The sequence below is a fragment of the Pygocentrus nattereri genome, chromosome 2 (genome assembly GCF_015220715.1).
Source record: "Pygocentrus nattereri isolate fPygNat1 chromosome 2, fPygNat1.pri, whole genome shotgun sequence".
NCBI classification, from domain to species: domain Eukaryota; kingdom Metazoa; phylum Chordata; class Actinopteri; order Characiformes; family Serrasalmidae; genus Pygocentrus; species Pygocentrus nattereri.
This window is the reverse complement of record NC_051212.1, coordinates 50,847,482-50,867,355: the sequence shown is the minus strand read 5'-3', so window position 1 is coordinate 50,867,355 and position 19,874 is coordinate 50,847,482. Positions and strand designations below refer to the sequence as shown.

Genomic DNA, 19,874 nt, shown 5'->3' with positions numbered 1-19,874 from the left:
GGTCTTCCTCAGGCGGCAGCTGGTGTATAAATCCAGAAGGTTTTGGAGCTGGACCCCGGTGATGTGCTGGGCTGTCCACACCACCTTCTGCAGAGCTTTCCGCTCAATGGCAGAACAGTTCCCATACCAGGTGGTGATGGAGCCTGTTAGAATGCTCTCCACAGTACATGTGTAGAATGTTCTGAGGATGCAGGGGTTCATGCCAAACCTCTTCAGCCGCCTGAGGTGGAGGAGGCGCTGTTGTGCCTTCTTTACCACCCGTGTGGTGTGTTCGCTCCATGTCAAGTCCTCTGAGATGTGAACACAGAGGAACTTGAAGCTGCTGACCCTCTCTACCATGGCTCCGTTGATGGTGATGGAGATGTGCACACTCTCTTGCTTCCTGAAGTCCACTATGAGCTAATTGGTCTTGTTGACATTGAGAGAGAGGTTGTTCTCCTGGCACCAGAGTGTCAGAAAGCTGGCCTCTTCTCTGTAGGCCTCCTCGTTGTCATTGGAGATCAGGCCAACAAGTGTGGTGTCATCTGCAAATTTGATGATGACATTGGAGCTGTGTCTGGCTGAGCAGTCGTGGGTGTACAGGGAGTAGGTCTACACCGTCAAAATTAAACAATGCTCCTTAGTTTAACGGTTATAGGTCCAGTCTAGGTCCGGACCGTGGTCTGCCTATTAGTGACCTCTGCTCCAGAGGCTACTGCGGTGCCCCTGAGGAATGAAGGGAGACGTGTTTACAATATATGTAGCATGGTATATTTTTAAAGTGTCCCTTTAAAGTAGGCTTTGGTCTTGTGTTTTTTTTTTTTTTTTTTGGCTCCAACACGAACTGAATACATCTCAGTTAAAGTAACAATAAATATTCCACATGTTTTGTTTTGTTTTATGCGAGGACGATATTTCGCAAGATATGATTGGCTTCGCTCGCTGTCAATCATACTGCGACTTCACTGTCCCGCCTCTAAATGAAAACGCCCCAGCGATTATGTGAGTGTGTCGGTGTTCTTCTTATCCCACCCGTATTCCCACACGTCCCGCCCTTCTGGGCGTGGATTGGCTAGTACTGTCACGCTAACTCCGCTACAATTGGCCAATTCTACGGGCTGGCCTGCGAGCGTGAACTACTGGCCAATCCTAGCGCAGGAGCGGGGGTACGGCTAGCCAATCCTAGAAGAGGGCGGGCTTTACGGAATGCGGGTGGGGTAAAGACAGAAGCTGTCAGCTGATTTTGGACCAACAATCTCGCATTAAACTCGGCCATTTAACGGTCGTCTCGCCCCGGCGCTCCCACACACCGCTCATTAGCCTCCGTAGCTAATCTGCTGCTGGTAAGCAACCTGCTAGATTCTGATACCACAAATGCGTTGTTATTGTACTAAAACAAGTCATATTGCCTTATTTACAGGTATTTAAATACAAATTTGATGTGAGAATTTTCAAACGGCAGCTAATGCGTTTAACTGTACACGAGTAACTATGTTTATGAGAGAGGAATCTGCTTTAATTCAGTTTTACTGTAACGTTAGTCATATTTACATCTTAATTATTCTTCTTCTGGGTTGAATTTCATTCTGGTGTCTTAGTTCATCTTCTGGACGGCTTTGTTGTTACTAACATTTCTGTATGGAGCACCTAAAAGGACATCTTGATTATGTTTTAATAAGGTGAGGCCACCAGTTATATTTTGAGGCTAATTATGATATGAAGGCCTCAAATTACTCTGTTGAGGCCATGAACTACTACATTGAGGCCACAAACTACTATATTGAAGCCCTGAATTTATATATTGAATATTTATATATTGAATTATAATATATAGGCCACATATTACTATATTGAAGCCACAAATTGCTATATTGAGCCCATGAACTACTATTGAGGCCACAAATTGTTATATTGAGGCTGTGAACTACGACGCTGAGGCCACAAACTACTATATTGTGGCCCTGACTTTACATCCTGAGGCCACAGGTCATATATTGAGGCCACAAAGTACAATAGTAGGGCCACAGATCAATATATTGAGACCATGAGTTAACAAAACTTAACTGGCCTTAGTATAGTAATTTGTGGCCTCACTATAGCCATTTTTTGCCCCAATGGAGTAACTTGTAGCCACACCTTATTTAGAAGGTTCTCACTTTGCAGCTGTAAAAATTTTAGTTTAGACCAAACGGTTTCCTAAAGTGGAAAAATAGCACCTAACAAACTCTGTTAATAGATGCTGAATGTACTGTGCACTGGCTTTAGAAGTTCCATTGTTCTTCTAAGTTCTCAGCACTTCTTTTGTCTGAATACTTTTGCACTCCTACTCAAGAAAACATTTCCTTTGTAACAGCTCCTCAGTTTCTTGCTTAAAGCTGAAGTTATGGCCGGCCCGTTTGTCCCTGTCCCTTACCCCGTGGAAAGGTGTCCGTCTGTCCCTCACTCCAGACTTGCGTACAGGAGAACCTCCAGCCTGAGCAACCTCTCCGCCAGCTCTGACGCATCAGCCCAGAACATATGGGTGAAGCGGGGGCTGAGGAGGATAAACAGTTCGGAGAGCGGAGCCAGTAGAGAGAGTCTGCACGACAGGCCACCTGTAGCCACCTTAGTTGGCTATGAGGTCATGGAGGAAAGGGCCAAGTTTACGGTAAAGCTTCTGAGGTCTAGGTGTCGTCCTTCTGATATAAAAACCTTCTGTGGTGAATCAGTAGAGATGGTGCGATGCCTCTTTCCCATTTCTGATAGCAATACTGACATTTTTCTGTCTTTTAAAAGCTTTAATATGTCCTGAGGCACCATCACATGACGGGGAACTCCACCACTTTTTCAATATTCCCGCATGTTTAAATCTTTAAGATGTGAACGGAGTCATTCAGAGCGGTTTGGTGTGAAGTGCTACGTTCTAGAGAAATATACAGAGTCAGCGGTGGTGATAGGAACCAGACGTCTGAAGAGTTTACAAGACATGAGAGGCATTGGTCATGGTAAGATTTTGGTCTAAAACATATTTTGTACATAACGATTCATGGCAGGTACATTCAGTGCATTGTAAGGTCAAACATTCCCAAATAAAAATGTATTTTTCCGATTTTTCCGATTTTAGCATCATCAGTATTACATTTAAAAACTTAGAAGGCACGTTTAAGTTCTCTGGCAGATTTGGATGGGAAATAAAATGGCTATATTTTGCATAATGTGACATCATGACCCCTGGTTCCCATCACCACCACCACCACCACCACCACCACCACTGTTTAGACGTTGGTAGGTTTCTCTACAATGAACCATTTCATATCAGATCACTCTGAATGACTTTGTTTACTACTTAATGACTGAATCATGAAGAAACGATGATAAATTAGTGCAATTCAGCATTAACCCCTTAACATTCCAGGCTTATTACATACTAAGGCTTATTATTCAGTAACTACAGGGACTTCTGTGCAAACTAACGGAGCTTTTCTTAAGTTATAGACACATGTAATAAAGCATGGCTTGGTAAGAGGTTAAAATAGCCATTTAAAACTATAGTTAAATGCACATAACTGCACATTTCATTAAAAAAAGCCAGCAGTTTTAAGGCTATGTACTGTGTGTTATCACTTGCCCTACTTCACCTTTGCTTTTAATTACATGCTACAAGATATTTGTGATATTTCAGGCCTTATTTGTTATAGAAATCATTTCCAGCATTTTCCACCATATCAGTCTGATGTCTGCACTGTAATTGAATTGCTATGGAAGATGTAGTGGTCATAGCCTTTACTCTGCCTCAGAATGGAGTCGTGTCATGCCCAAACCTTTCTGAAAATAAACGAAGTGGGTCTTTGTAACAGTCATGCACACATGATGTTAGACGTGGAAGCTCAAAACTATTTTTGAAACACCACCAAAAAGTTGCTTTGGGAAACGACTGACCATGAAAATCCTAATCCAAGTGAAACTGATCTTTTCTAGCTTTTCATTGTTAACTAGATGATGAATTCCTCTCTTTCTGGCTGTTATAGGTCTATAAGGTATTGGTGAGGAGGGCGCCGGACGAGAGCTGGGTGATTTTTAGACGATACACTGACTTCTCCAGGCTTAATGACAAGGTAGGAGGAAGTGGGACGAGTCAGGTGGCAGGAGAGTAATAAAGGCCCAGTCACTGCCTCACACTGATCTTCTTTGTTTGTGTGTGTGTGTGTGTGTGTGTGTGTGTTAGCTCAAAGAGATCTTCCCCAAATTCCGACTCGCTCTGCCACCCAAGCGTTGGTTCAAAGACAATTATGACTTGAACTTCCTGGAAGAGAGACAGCTGGGCCTGCAGGCTTTCCTCCAGAACCTGGTCGCCCATAAAGACATCACTAACAGGTGATGAGCCTTTATAGCTATCTGAAGCTGAGTTCAGGCCTCTGGGGTCCGTGAACTCAAATTTGATGTTTCTATATCTGTTTCTCTGTCTTTCTCTACATCTGTAGAGTCGCTCTTTCCATTCCATCTTGTATCTCAGAACCCTTTATTGAATTCCCTCTGGGATCAATAAAGGATTCAATAAAGGAATCTGGTCTCATCATGAGATAATATCTCCAAAATGGTAACTTTACAGGAGAAGGAAAAAATATACCTTACTTTTAATGTCAGTCAGTGGAACAAAGTTTTTTCCAAGTCATTTTGGGTCCTTTTCCAAGTCATTTTGGGTCCTTTTCCAAGTCATTTTGGGTCCATTCCTCATTAAATTTACACACGATGTAAAGAACAACGGGCATTTTCAAATTACTGTAAAAAAACAGAAAACGATAAAAATGGAGATACAAGGTTTTATTCGATGTGATACGATATACGATACGAGCCTTTGAAGGAGAATTTAAGAAGATGTGCACAAATTGATTAGATATAAAGATTAGATATAAAATCATCTATGATAAGGAAGGTGATAGTCCAATGAAAGTAAGTGGGGAAAAAACGGATGTACAAGATGTTCTTAAAAACTACAGAGAAAATGGGCCTCCTAACAACCATCTGCAGACCTGGTAGACACCAAAACAGCACCTGAAACTTTAATCTTTGAAAGAGGAGGAAAAATCAACCTCTGCTTCAGATCTGAAAACATCCACAGCCGTCCTTCAGAGGCAGTGACTCAGAGCCACCTCAGAATCCAGACTTCAACATCACTGAGTGTGTTTGATTACCTGGACTGTGACAAGCAGAAAATGTAATCAACCTCTGTGGCTGAGCTTTGGAGATGTGGCTGCAGATTACTTCAAGAAACTGAAAGCAAGTGTCCAGAAAAGAATGGAAGCCACAGTGAAGGCAAACAGTGGACACACTAAGGTCCAAACCCATTTCTTCTTTTTACCCCTACCCCTTGTTTTCGAGCATCACCCTAACCCTTTGGCGCTGAGTCATTCATTAAGAGGCTACTAGTGCTGCTCTGTAGGTCTTCAGTAATAGGAGAGAAGGGAAAAGTTCAGCTCCTCACTGCTGGGCTTTAGTAACATTTAGGGCATCATATGTTGTCAAAGAGGGGGTTTAAGACAATTACTTATTATTGCCCACTGCTAATTCTTTGGTGATACGAAGTTGAAGCTGTTCACCAGCTTCTTGTTTGAATTTTCCAGTTCCTCCTTAAATGGTGCAGCAGTTACATTCTGGCTCTTCAAGCATCAATAGTGATGGACTATATAAGGTGGAACAGGAAAGTTAGCCATATAGCCCTAACACTTCACCCTACTGCCCATCTCAACAAGAATTGGGACACCTGACCCCTAGACATGAAGGCTAAGGGCTAAGTGGTTGGGCACGGGGTGAAATGGGATTGGGCCTAAAGACTCCAAAATAAGGTGCTATATGAAGTTGTTGAGGCTTCTGTGAAATATGTTTTCTGCTTTTTTCCTGATGCTGAAAAACGACTGCCTTGTACTTAAAGGCTGTTTAAACTGGAAAGTAAATAAATGAAGGGTGGTCAATGTGGAGCCCTGCTGGTGACATCACGTATAAATAAAAATAATGTGTGGTGTGATAAGGCGTGGGGATGAGGTAATTAAGTCGTGGCCACAACTTAGTAAGGCAAGAGAACAAGATAGTTAAGTCCTGGCCACAACGCAAGGCATGGGAACAAGATGATGCCTTATTTTAGCTGTGGTTAAGGCTATTCACATGCATTACTAAGTCATGGCCCCACATTAAGATTTTGTTTCCACGCCTTACTAAGTTGTGGCCATCGCCTCACAGCAAGTAGGGCCAGGGTTCGATTCCCCGGCCGGGTGGTTCCATAATTAGATTCCAGTGGTTTCTGGGCACGTTCTGCTGCTAATGTCCACTTGATTCCTCAGTTCCTCGCCTTCATCTAACAAACTTCTCTTGAGCTAATAGAGTAAATAAGGCACTGTTCTTGATGGCATGTTCTAAAGGAGTACTGAAACTAGCGGCTGATAGTCGTCACACAGGTTTACCTGTAGATACTTGCACTGTCAGAGCTGGTTCATGAGGTTCATGAGTTTTAAAGTTCTTAAAAATATAACAGCGCTGTTAAAAGAAAAGACAAAAAGAAAAGAGTTAAGATGAACATTTGTAATTTGGAGACCAATCGGCTTATTTGCATTTATAGTCACTCCAGTTGGTTTCCTGATCTGTGTAATATTCAATGAGAAACTGTCAAACACTAAAAAGTTACGAAGCTGAAGTTTCACCAGCTTTCGTTCAGATTGTCCCGTTCCACCTTAAATGGTTCAGCAATTACACTCTGGTGCTTAAGGGACAGTTTAAGGTGGAACGGGAAAATTCGAACAAGCTGGTGAATGAGAAGCGACTTCAGCCTTGTAAGAAGTTGAAAGCTGGGAGACATTTCACAAGAAACTGTTGTAATTTTGCGGAAAAGTTTCCTGCTGGAGATGCGAGAAAAGCAGCTATAGCTGAGCTGAAGCTTCAAACAGAGCAAAGTCAGATGTTTTTTAGCCTATATTGGCATGTTAGCACATACAGAGACATACACTATATTTCCAAAAGTATTCGCTCGTCTGCCTTCACACCCAAATGAACTTATGTGACATCCCTTTCTTAATCCACAGGATTTAATATGATGTCGGCCCACCCTTTGCAGCTATAACAGTTTCAACTCTTCTGGGAAGGCTTTCCACAAGGGTTAGGAGTGTGTTTATGGGAATTTTTGACCGTTCTTCCAAAAGTGCATTTGTGAGGTCAGACATTGATGTTGGACGAGAAGGCCTGGCTCACAGTCTCCGCTCTAATTCATCCCAAAGGTGTTCTATCGGGTTGAGGACAGGACTCTCTGCAGGCCAGTCAAGTTCTTACACACCAAACTCCCTCATCCATGTCTTTATGGACCTTTCTTTGTGCACTGGTGGGGCTCATCCCCAAACTGTTCCCACAAAGTTGGGAGCATGAAATTGTCCAAAATCTCTTGGTGCTGAAGCTTTAAGAGTTCCTTTCACTGGAACAAAGGGGCCGAGCCCAACTCCTATAAAACAACCCCACACCATGATCCCCCCTCCACCAAACTTTACACTCAGCACAATGCAGTCAGATAAGTACCGTTCTCCTGGCAACCGCCAAACCCAGACTCATCCATCAGATTGCCAGACAGAGAAGCGTGATTGGTCACTCCAGAGAACACGTCTCCACTGCTCTAGAGTCCAGTGGCGGTGCTTTACTCCACTGCATTCCCCGCTTTGCATTGCGCTTGGTGATGTAAGGCCTAGATGCAGCTGTTAGGCCATGGAAACCCATTCCATGAAGCTCTCTACGCTGTTCTTGAGCTGATCTGAAGGCCACATGAAGTTTGGAGGTCTGTAGTGATTGACTCTGCAGAAAGTTGATGACCTCTGCGCACTACGCCCCTCAGCATCCGCTGACCGCTCTGTCATTTTACGTGGCCGACCACTTCGTGGCTGAGTTGCTGTCGTTCCCAATCACTTCCACCTTGTTATAATCCCACTGACAGTTGACTGTGAAATTTTTAGTAGTGAGGAAATTTCACGACTGGACTTGCTGCACAGGTGGCGTCCGATCACGGTACCACGCTGGAATTCACTGAGCTCCTGAGAGCGACCCATTCTTTCACTAATGTCTGTAGAAGCAGTCTGCAGGCCTAGGGGCTCGGCTTTATACACCTGTGGCCGTGGAAGTGATTGGAACACCTGAATTCAATGATTTGGATGGGTGAGTGAAGACTTTTGGAAATATAGTACATTTACAGCCAAGATGGTGAAATGGACATACAATATTGTGGCTCTCAGTGTGGTTTAATTTTTGCTGAAAGGACAAAATGGCTCTTTCAGGTTGTAGATCTCTTTGGTGCCAATACAGTGATGGGACTTCATTATAGATTATTTGACGCTGAATGATCTGTCTTTGTTCTTTTCTTTTCCCAGTGAGGCAGTACGAGGGTTCTTGTGCTTGGATGACCCACCTGGCCCTTTCGACAGTCTTGAAGAGAGCAGGGTAAGAACATCTATCTTGATAAGTGGTGTTTGACCACTGTTATTTCCCGGGTGTACTCTTTAAGCTATTGGTATATGCATGTTTTAAATGATTAGTATGTGAACATCCTGATGAGAAACACTTATATTGTCATGAATGGAAACCAAAATGAGGAAGGGTAGCATTTATTTATTGTGTGCGGCTAGCAGGAGTCCTGTGGTTGATTTAGGGACACTTGACCTACGCAGTCGGCTTGTACAGCTTACAGTGTACAAATCTGCCGTCTTCCTGTTTCAACTATGTCCACATACATATGCTTAGATTCCACCTAAGCAGGAAAAAGGGGAATTCCACCAACATTTCAACATTTCTGCATAATGCAGTGGTTGAGATGTAAACAGCATCTGGTTTCATGTAAAGTGGTTCACTGAAGAGAAACGTACCAACTCTGATTGCTTTACAGTGGTGGTGATAGGAACCAGGGGTCACCCTGTCTACAGTATAAGTACATTGCGCTGTTTTTATTTGCAGTGTTGATGATGATAGAATTGAAGTAAATCTGGGAAAAAAAAGTTTTCTTTGGAGGCTAATTTGTCGTAGAACACACTGCATGCATCTTCGCTATAAATGGATTTTGAATATATGTTTTGGCCCAAAACCTCATCTAAAACCTACCGTGAGTCAGTGTCTCAGGCATCAGGCAGTGAATTCATACCCATTTCCTTTAATATCTTCCTGTGAGGGAGCTTTTAGAGGTGGACGTCTGGTTCACCACCACCACCACTGTGAACAACTCTGACTCGGTTTCTCCACGACAGAGCTTTTCACACCAAACCGCTCTGAATGCCTTTGTTTACAGCCTAACCATTTAATTAGTTCAAAACCTAGATTTCCCCTTTAAGGTTTTGTTAGTGTTGCCATGAGCTGGCTGGACTCATCTTGCTTGCTTTGATCAGGTTAGCTAGCCACAGGATGCCGACTACTTCAGACTGGACGCGTGAAACAGTGTGTGGCTCCTGTTACAGGCCTTCTGCGAGACCCTAGAGGAGACCAACCATCGCCTGCAGAGGGAGCTGTTGGACAAACAGAGAGAAATCGAGTCTTTGAGAAGAATCCTGGAGGGCCGAGAGCTCCAGATCAGCAAGCTGGAGAAAACAAAGAAGTAATGTAACCACATGACCTGTTTTGTTGGTTGCTGGGGAAGCAAAGGCTGGAAGGAGAGCATTGTCCACTGGCCTGAGCCTGGGGAACAAATGACTCCATTCAAATGTTTATTGTCCTCCAGGCAATGAAGAGTAATGCTAATCCATTATGTGAATTATGTGGACAAACCGGCGCTGACCGTGCACTCAGGAGAATGCAGGACATATTTCATACAAGGCTCTTGGAAGCACATATGCATTCAGATGTGGCTACATTCTGATGGATAGACATAAGAGTTTAGCTCTGCCACTCAGATATTTCCATCCAGTGATGCTGCTTTGTTCAGTTCCCTTTACATCAGCCCTAGACCGATAATTGATATTAGTGAAAATAATAATTTTGCTGTAATTATTGTGCTCTACATTGAGAACATTGCCAACTAATAAACAGTACACATACAGCACTGTGCAGAAGTCAGATAATTCTGAGATCAGAGTAAAATTATACAAAAATTGTATATATATTGTATTATACACCGATCAGGCGTAACATCATGACCACCTCCTTGTTTCTACGCTCATTGTCCACTTTATCAGCTCCACTTACTGTATAGCTGCACTTTGTAGTTCTACAGTTACAGACTGTAGTCCATCTGTTTCTCTGATACTCTGTTACCCTGTTCTTCAGTGGTCAGGACCCCCATGGACCCTCACTGAGCAGGCACTGTTTGGGTGGTGGATCATTCTCAGCACTGCAGTAACACTGCTGTGGTGGTGGTGTGTTAGTGTGTGCTGTGCTGGTGCAAGTGGATCAGACACAGCAGCTGTGCTAGAGTTTTTAAACACTGTGTCCACTCACTGTCCACTCTATTAGACACGCCTACCTTGTCAGTCCACCTCAGACAGCTCATCTGCTGCTGCACAGTTTGTGTTGGTCGTCCTCTAGACCTTCATCAGTGGTCACAGGACACTGTTGGCTGGATATTTTTGGTGGGTGGACTGTTCTCAGTCCAGCAGTGACACTGAGGTGTTTATAAACTCCAGCAGCCCTGCTGTGTCTGATCCACTCAGACCAGCGCAACACACACTAGCACACCACCACCACGTCAGTGTTACTGCAGTGCTGAGAATGATCCACCACCCAAATAGTACCTGCTCTGTGAGGGTCCATGGGGGTCTTGACCACTGAAGAACAGGGTAAGAAAGTATGCAGAGGTAATGTCTGATATATGAAGATATGGTCACTAATATAAGCTGTGCACCCCTAGATTGAACCACATGTTGTGTTGCTTGCAGTGGCATATTCAGCACCCAGCATGAGCTCTGCGAACTCCGAGCAGTGATCAGTGAGAGCAGTGGTGTGAATGCGGACGCAGACACAGAGCGGGTGCTTGAAGCAGCAGAGCCGGACTGCATGAGGAGCTCAGACACAAGGTGACCGCTCATCTTAAGGTGACCACTGTGTCTTAAACCACATCACATCTGTGCGACCTTAATGAAGGCCTAGATGCAGGTCTGAGGAGGTTGAGAGAAGTTTTGCTGATGTGTTTATGAAAAGGATTTGGGTGACTATTGACTAGTGTTAGGAAGGTTAGCCTCATAGCTCCAGTACTAAACTAAAGAAGCATCATGTCTCAGACGATGGACCTCATCTGGGGAGATGGAAAACTGCTTAAGTTTGATTTTCGTCAAATGTTTAATGTGAGAAAATGTAAATAGATTCCATTTCAAGCCATTTGGGAGCATTTCTATTGCTCCACGTGTGATGACAATAGCACACAGTGTAAAAGCCAGCTTAATCTGACAATGCCAGGTTGAAGAAGATCACTGTGAGTCTAAAGTTCTTAAAATGTCTCAAAAACTGAACCGTTTGTCGTGTACATAAAACTCCTGTTTGTCTGCCACCACAGTTTAGAGATCCAGTTGCCAAACAGAAGCTATGGAGCCTGCTGGAGTGGACCAGCTACTGAGAACCAAGACCGTGTCTGTTTCCAAACATCAGCAGTTCTAGAAGACCAGCTTTAGATCTTGTGGCCACATTGATTGTGTCTTCTAAGAGTTAACCCTTAGAGGTCTGGATCTGTTTTAGCTGTTTTGCAATCGGACAAATCAGCATCATGTCACATAGCAGAGAACTTTCTTTCAGGGGGTGAGAGGGGTGGGGTTAGGGAATTTTCAGGTGAGCCAAATCAAACATCCTTGTGGGCTAACTTTGCCCTGCAGGCCACATTTTGGACAGCTGTGGTCCCAACCAGTTTAACTTCCTGTAAGATTACAAAAATACTATTTTACATATATCTATTTTTTTTTCAAAAACAGCAGCTGAGAAAAGGTAATAAAGAAGTTATGTTTTTGAAGATTAACAATATCTTCACTTTTTTCTTGGCTCTGAAGTTAGAAGATTGAAGGGGAATTCCTCCAGTTTTTCCAAAATTTCTGTATAATTCAGTGGTTGAGATGTGAAACGCGTCATTGTAGTGAAACAGACTGTGATTTTGTTACAGTGGTGCTGATAGGAACCAGACGTCACAGGGTCTACAACACAAATATTTACTATCTAGAACCAACAGTGAGCCTACACATTTTTGATGATGATAAAATAGTGCTAAATCGGAAAAATACGTTTTCTTTGGGGTCTGTTTTGCCTCATGAGGCCCTGAATGTTCCTCTTCACCATCAGCAAATTAAAAAACATATATTTTAGTCCAAAACTTTCTCTCAAATCTACCGTAAAACAATGTTGCAGCATATTCAAGTAAGATCTTTCATCATTTTCGTGTAAAAAGGAGCTTTTAGATGCATTAAACTCTTCAGACGTCTGGTTCCTATCACCACTGTGAACACCTCTGACTTGGTATGATTCTCTAGAACATTGTTTCACATTAAACCACTTTTTTTTACTTTTTACTCTTTGAATTTTCCCCTTTAAGACCCCTTAGTGAACCCTGTAACAGTGTGAACAGCGGACGACTGTTTGGATTTAACTTGTGTCACATGACAGCCTTTTAAATTTAGCTTTAGTGGATCCAGTGCCTTTTCCACCCCACAGTCCTAAATCAGCAAACGGTGCACTTAAAGGCCTTTTATGTGCTCAGATTTATACCGAAATAATTCAAGATTTATGCATTTGATGCCACGTTTCACCAGCAGGAGTGAAGTGTTATCTTCTGTGTGAGCAAGTTAATCTAGTGCCTCTTAAATCTTTTATGTATGTTATGGACCTAATTGTTCTGAGCGTTTGTACAGTTCACTTCTGCGCCTTTGCTTGTACTGTATTCATTCTTTTTAAGGGGAGCTCCGCAGGTTTTTTTTACAAATTACAAATTAAATCATTAATATGCAAAAATCATTCAGAGTAGTTTGACCCGAAATGCTCTGTTCTAGAGATGGTGATAGGATAGGCACCCAATAATGTGTATATATATATATATATATAGTGATTTTGTGGATGTTAGTGTGTTTAACCATTTCCAAGCCTCTCCTCGAGGAAGCCCCACTATTACATGTAGTTAAAAAGCAGCTCCTGGTTTGACCAATCAGTGCTCAGTAAATTGAGCTCATGATGTAATTAATGATATTAACGAGTCTCTGTGGCGGCTGTGAAGGTGTCCAGGAAAAATATGGACCCAAGAAATTCTTGTTACTGTTTCTAGTTTTTATGTTTATTTGAGTTATGGATATGACTTTATTCTAATGTGTGTTGTCATAAACTCACTGCTCACTCAATGAGGTAAATTGTTGAAAAAATTGCCAAAAACTTTCACACAGTACTGTATATAAAAACTCTGAAGACACTAGTGGTTTTGAATAGTAAATAAAAAGGTCATATGTATGCTGTAGACATGGTGAGCCCTGGTTCCTATCACCACCACTGGAAAGAAATCAGAGTAGGTTTCTCAGTGAACCATTTTGCATTGGGAAAAATCAGTGTCATTCCCCTTTAAGAACCTGGTTGTGATATAATGAGCTTTAACTGTTTGTTTGTCATTGCTTTATATGGTTTAGATGTAATACCAAAAATATAATTTGAACATATTGATTAAAACATGGTCTGATCCTCTTTTTCCCCAATATAGGCCACCTGGTGATGCACTAAGCTTATTTCTTAGGCCCAGTCCCATTTCTTATTTTTACCCCTACCCCTTGTTTTCGAGTGTAACCACCCTCCCCCCCCTTGAAACTGAGTTATAATGGGTAGTGGTTGAAATCTTCCCCCTATGAAATGGGACAACCCTTCAACCCTTCAGTGCCTCTGAAAAAACTCTGTTTGAAGGGCCATGTAGCCCTAACACTTCACCCTACCCCTCCATCTCAACAGCAATCGGGACACCCTACCCCTAGACGTGAACGGAGGGGTAGGGCTAAGTATTAGGGGCAAGGGGTGAAATGGGATTGGGCCTTAGTCAGCAACAATTGCAGGAGACCAGATGTTGCTCCTTCTCCACTTGTTTGACACTGTATAAGCACTGACACTGTAAATCATGGAACATTAATCCTGGCGAGTGTGATATCATGAGCTGTCACAGGCCTTATCGCATTTCAGCCACATTCATTACCCAGAGGGTTGATATGCTTTTAGTGTGTTGGCTACACTGGATGTGTAATGAACTCTCGATACCTAGTCAAACAATCTGGAATGGTAGCTGTAACTCTTCAGCCGTGAAGTCAGCCGTGAGTCATGGAAGATAAAACAGGCAGTGTGTAATTTAAGGCAGGAATTAAGGCTGAATGGTACTGAAGGAGAAGCCACACTCCAGTTATTTGAACAGATATTTCCCATCATGTGCTACAATGTACATCCAAAAGTTTGTAGACACCTGCTCATCTGAAGTCAGCCTCTGCTTTTCCCGGGAAGGCTTTACAGTAGATGTTGGAACTTTGCTGTGAGGATTTGACCGCATTCAGTTTTACCCTCTGTTCACACCTGTAGCGATGTGACATGACGCAACGCAACAAAGCGGCTGGAGGTCATTCGCTTGCAATGAGAGCTGCCGATTTCGGGTGACAGGAGGCGGAGCGAACTTTGACAAACTTGAGCAACTTGAGTTCAAGTTCACATGGGCTGGAGGTTAGGGAACCAACCCTGTGACCGGAAGGTTGCCGGTTCAATCCGCTCAGCTGACAGTCCATGACTGAAGTGCCCTTGAGCAAGACACCTAACCCCCAATTGCTCCCTGGGTGCTGTGGATAGGGCTGCCCACTGCTCCAGGCAAGTGTCCTCACTGCCCTCTAGTGTGTGTGTCCACTAGTGTGCATGTATGTGGGTGTTTCCCTGCATGGATGGGTTAAATGCAAAGATCTAATTTCACAGTGTGTAAATTTATTCAACTTTATGCAAATAAGGACTCCTGGTGACAAATCGCTTGTGTGCTTGCTTTTATTTAATCTCCATGCCGTCAGCATGTAAGGAAAACAGTATTTTGTCTTTGTGATTACTGTCAATTTGCGGCGAAAGCACTGCCACCATTAATGCATCGTTTGTAGGAAACGTTATCTAGGTACCAAAAAATAGTAGCGTACTGTTTCACATTGGTGGAAATAAAGCGTGTGCTACACTGCTCAATGCTCAGCTCCTATGAGCCTTTCCCTCATTTCCGGGATCGACATTTCCGGTATGGGAAGTTCTGTGTAAAATCATTTCCGGTTTTGAGTTTTCATTCATTTCCATCTGATGATGAGCTCAGAAAGAAATGGTTAATCATAGTAAAAAGGAGCGACAAGCCGTCATTCAAAATAATCGGATGTGTGCAGCGCTCATCTGAACCCGTTGGACAGCTACGTTACACCGAAGGGAAGAACATGAGTGAAAAGGGGCCGCAGTACCATGTTGTTTCAGCTGGAGTCAACAAGCAAAGAAGTCTGTGTATAGCAGAGAGAGGGCCGCCTCGGAGACTCTAAGGAAGAACAAGCCAAGGAGGGAGGGCATATATATATATATACCCTCACTGGCAACTTTATTAAGTACACCTTACTAGTAAAAGGTTGGACCCATTTTTGCCTTCAGAACTGCTTTAATTCTTCGTGGCAGACTTTCAACAAGGTGTTGGAAACGTTCCTCAGAGATTCTGGTTGGTTATTTGAGCTCCTGCTGCCTTTCTATCATCTGGACCCAGTCTGCCCATTCTCCTCTGACCTCTCACATCAACAAGGCATTTCCGTCCACACAACTGACCGCTCACTGGATATTTCCTCTTTTTCGGACCGTTCTCTGTAAACCCTAGAGATGGTTGTGTGTGAAAATCCCAGTAGATCAGCAGGTTCTGAAATACTCAGACCAGCCCGTCTGGCACCAACAACCACGACACGTTCAAAGTCCCTTAAATCCCCTTTCTTCCCCGTTCTGATGCTCGGTCTGCACTTCAGCAAGTTGTCTTGACCACCTCTACATGCCTAAATGCACTGAGTTGCGGCCGTGTGATTGGCTGATTAGCTATTTGTGTTAACAAGCAACTGAACACCTAATAAAGTGGCCGGTGAGTGTGTGTATATAAACTATATAAGAGGCAACCATTACTTACATTGTGTGTGAAATGCTGTTAATAAAATAGACCCCTAAGATTTAAAAAACAAACCCTGTATTCCGCTCCCATTTTAATAATACACGTTCGTTTATTTAGCTTTGTACTGCATTTGAACAGTCATATGTGTTGAGTTTTCATGTTCTACCCATGTCTGCATGGGCTTTTTGTTACGGACCAAAATCATGGTTCGTGTACGAGACCCTCGAGACTGGCATCAAAGAACTTCTGAAGAGATTCAGAAAAAAGCCGCATTTCATTTTGACATATTACGTTTTCATACACACAGAAGCCAAGAGTCGCCCAAAATGGAAATACTTCAGTAAAGTACAGATGCATGAAAAAACTACTTAAGTACAGTAACCAATTACATTTACTTAGTTTTTTCTTGGCCCAGCTGTATTAATTTGATTTAGAAATCCAATCCATTCTTGATCTCACTATCAGTACTGCTTTATGTTTGAGGGGTCAACTCAAACAGGACAAGCACAAATCAGATTTCTAGCAGTTACAGAATGGGCTTCATGAGAAGGTGGGCTGACCTGTGATTGACCTGGAGAACATGCCGTAAAAATGTTGGGATGTACTGCAGAAGTGTTACCAAACACACAACACACATCACGCACACAGAGCTCAGTAGCCACGTTTACATGCAGCCTAATAATCCATTAATAGTCCGACTAATAGCTCAATCGGAATAGGCTAATCAGATTGAGGCCAATCAGAATATTATTTCAGTTTCTATCTGATTGAACGAGGTGGGTAATCCTGTAAATAAACTGTTAAATATCCATGTAAACGTCTGTATCTGATTACATTCCCTATCAGAAAATTGAAGTCTGTTCTGTGCGGCGCATCGTTGGTGGTTGGATAGTGTAGCGGGTTACACCTCTGCCTTCTACACTGTAGACTGGGGTTCAGTCCCCTGTTTGGACAAGCACCCTACATTATACCAATAAGAGTCCTTGGGCAAGACTCCTAACACTACTTGCGCCTACCTGTGTAAACTGTAAGTTGCTCTGGATAAGAGTGTCAGCCAAGTGCTGTAAATGTCATAGAGAAAATTTATACCGCTCAACACGGCGGAGCAGAAACTGGTCTGCAGAGGAGACAGCAGTGGGATGGTCATCCAGCTTGTGTGTCTTCCCCTCTGCCTTCTTTAATAAGGACATGTGAAGGATGTTTTCCTGAGTCTCACATAATTTTAAAGCAATTAAAACCACAAGCACCGCTCACTGCTGCTCATCTCACTCTGACTGGACTCATGTGAAGCCTGTTGTCATGCTAACGTCTACACTACTTGGTTCTCTACGTATGCATATAATGTTGGATTGGATTACTTGTAGTGTGGATGTAAACAAAGATTGTCATCAGATTGATGAGTAGAGTGAGCATAAACACCTCAGTCTTAATCTATAACTGGAATGCATTCAATCAGATTGGCAAAAACCTTCCCATGTGAATACAAATGACCACACGGCTCTGTGGACGGTGTCACTCAGCAGACCGGCCTAACGAAATGAGACCATGATAATTAGATGGGGAACGTTCTTACGCCGGGACTGATTGTGGTCAAGCCGTAACCCATATGAACCTGTTGATCAAGGAGTGATATTTACATAGACTTTTTGTTTCCAGTGGCAGTTTTGGCTCTACTCTCAAACAATTTGCTGCTTGTTGAGTCAGTGGCTTTCAGAACCAGACTGACTGGAAACGATTACTGCTGATGTCCAGGCATGAAGGGTTTTTTCCCTCATTCAGCTCGAAGAGATTTTACACACTACTGTGTCTCTTTCCTGTGTTTCCACGCCTGCCAGTTCTCACAACATTCTTGGCTCGAGGTGCAGGACGAGTACACCACCCTCTCCTATAAGAGGAGACAGTATATAAACCGAGAGCTGAAAAAAGGACACAACACACATATACAGTACAAAGGTCACACGTTTGCTCGAATCTCTTCGAAGTTAACACACCCTCTCCAGGGGATTCTCTGACCACTTTTAACACACACACACCTTCTAAGCCACTTCTCCTTCTGGGTTGCGGGGTGAGCTGGAGCCTATGTCAGCACATTCACTCACACCTAGGGGCAATTTAGCACGGCCAATCGGCCTGACTGCTTATCTTTGGACTGTGGGAGGAAACCGGAGAACCTGGAGGAAACCCATGCAGACACGGGGAGAACATGCAAACTCCACACAGAGAGGACCCCGGTCACCCGGCCGGGGAATCGAACCCAGGCCCTCCTTGCTGTGAGGTGACAGCATCACCCACCACGCCACCACATCATTTTTAAGTGTGTAGTTAGTCTTGAAAAGTGTTTATTTAATGTAATATGTTAGAAAAATCCCTAAAATTGACCAAAACATGGAAACATGCATGTTATGTTTTGTTTTTTGTTTGACCACAGGTGTAAGACTGTACACTCATTTCTCCATTGTCCATTTCCTAAAGGTGGTCAAAGAAAAACACTGTTATAATGCTAACGCTAATTCATGTTAGTCTTTTATGGGATTCGTATGTCAAAGTACATTAACATTATTTTTTGGCCATTCTAGATTAAACACGGACATTTGAAGCTTATGAAAGGCGCTCCATATATTTATTTAAACTCGCAACAGACATTAACAAATTGTCACTGTCCAAAAATAAATAATAATAATAATAATGTTTCTTTATATGAGAAGGCAGAAATGTTCTTTAATTTTAAAGTAAGCTAATGTGAAGAGATCTTATGCCGAGCAATTTTAGAGCAATTCTGTTCATCACGTAATTCACATAATGTAAAGGGCAGCTGCTCAAATGCTGAAACAAATGACAAAATTGACTGAAACCTGATTAGACTACAGTCATTTTCACAGAAAGTAACACGCGTCTAGAACATCCAGAAAACCTAGACTGACATTTTTGATATTTGTTTATTTAAACTTCCCGCCCATAATTGGTTGATCCCTTGGTCACGGTTCTTCAGTTTAGCTCCTGAAGTCCTAACCAATGGGAGAGCTCGCTTGGCTGCATCTACTTAGATACCACAGAGAAAAGAAGTCTGATTGGACAGTTTTCCATAGGGTGTTTCCGAACAGTGTCTGTGTTTACATGCAAAGATTTTTGCCAATCTGATTGAATGCATTTCGATCGTAGATTAAGACGGAGGTGTTTACGCTCACTTCACTCAACAATCTGATGGAAAATCTTCACTTACATGCGTGCTACAACTTATCTGATACAAAATGATGCACGTGCATGGAGAACCACGTAGAGTAAAGGTTACCGTGACAACGAACATCACATGAGTCCAGTCAGAGTGAGATGAGTAGCAGTGAGCGGTGCTTGTGGTTTTAATTACTTTAAAGTGACGTCAGACTTGGGAAATGTTCTTCACCTGTGCTTCTTAAAGAAGGCCGAGAGGAAGATGTTGTGTCCCATAAGCTGGACGTCCGTCCCACTGCCATCTTTTAAGGGTCAGAGCATAAACTTCCTGTCCTCTGCAGACCAGTTTCTGCTCTGCCATGTTGGACATTATAAACTTTTGCCAGAGCCGGTTTATGAGTTCTCTGCTTTTGCTATGAAGCAACACACAAGTGCAGAATGTATTTAAACTTTCCGATAGGGAATGTAATCAGATACAGGCGTTTACACAGGTATTATTCTTCTATTTAACGGATTATTTACAGGATTACCCACCTCGTTCAATCGGATAGAAATTGTATTCCAAATGACCTCAATCGGATTAGACTATTCTGACTGATGTGTTGACATGGACGTATTCTATTCCGTTTGAGCTGTTAGTCAGATTATTAGGCTGCATGTAAAT

At 42.8% G+C, this 19,874-nt stretch overlaps 1 protein-coding gene across 2 annotated transcripts; it reads left to right on the top strand.

Moving 5' to 3' along the window:
* The first annotated feature begins 1,196 nt into the window (after positions 1-1,196).
* Positions 1,197-12,449, top strand: LOC108437500 (sorting nexin-16-like). 2 transcript variants are annotated; one of them, XM_017714630.2, is made up of 8 exons: positions 1,197-1,322; positions 2,333-2,626; positions 3,987-4,073; positions 4,184-4,332; positions 8,352-8,421; positions 9,426-9,562; positions 10,839-10,976; positions 11,453-12,449. In XM_017714630.2, the coding sequence occupies exons 2-8, from the start codon at positions 2,363-2,365 to the stop codon at positions 11,565-11,567; spliced, it is 960 nt and encodes a 319-aa protein (XP_017570119.1). In that variant the 5' UTR covers positions 1,197-1,322; positions 2,333-2,362; the 3' UTR covers positions 11,568-12,449. The 2 variants fall into 2 exon arrangements, with proteins under 2 accessions (XP_017570119.1, XP_017570120.1); XM_017714631.2 differs by having other exon boundaries at positions 10,839-10,994; positions 11,453-11,590.
* Positions 12,450-19,874: the final 7,425 nt, after the last annotated feature.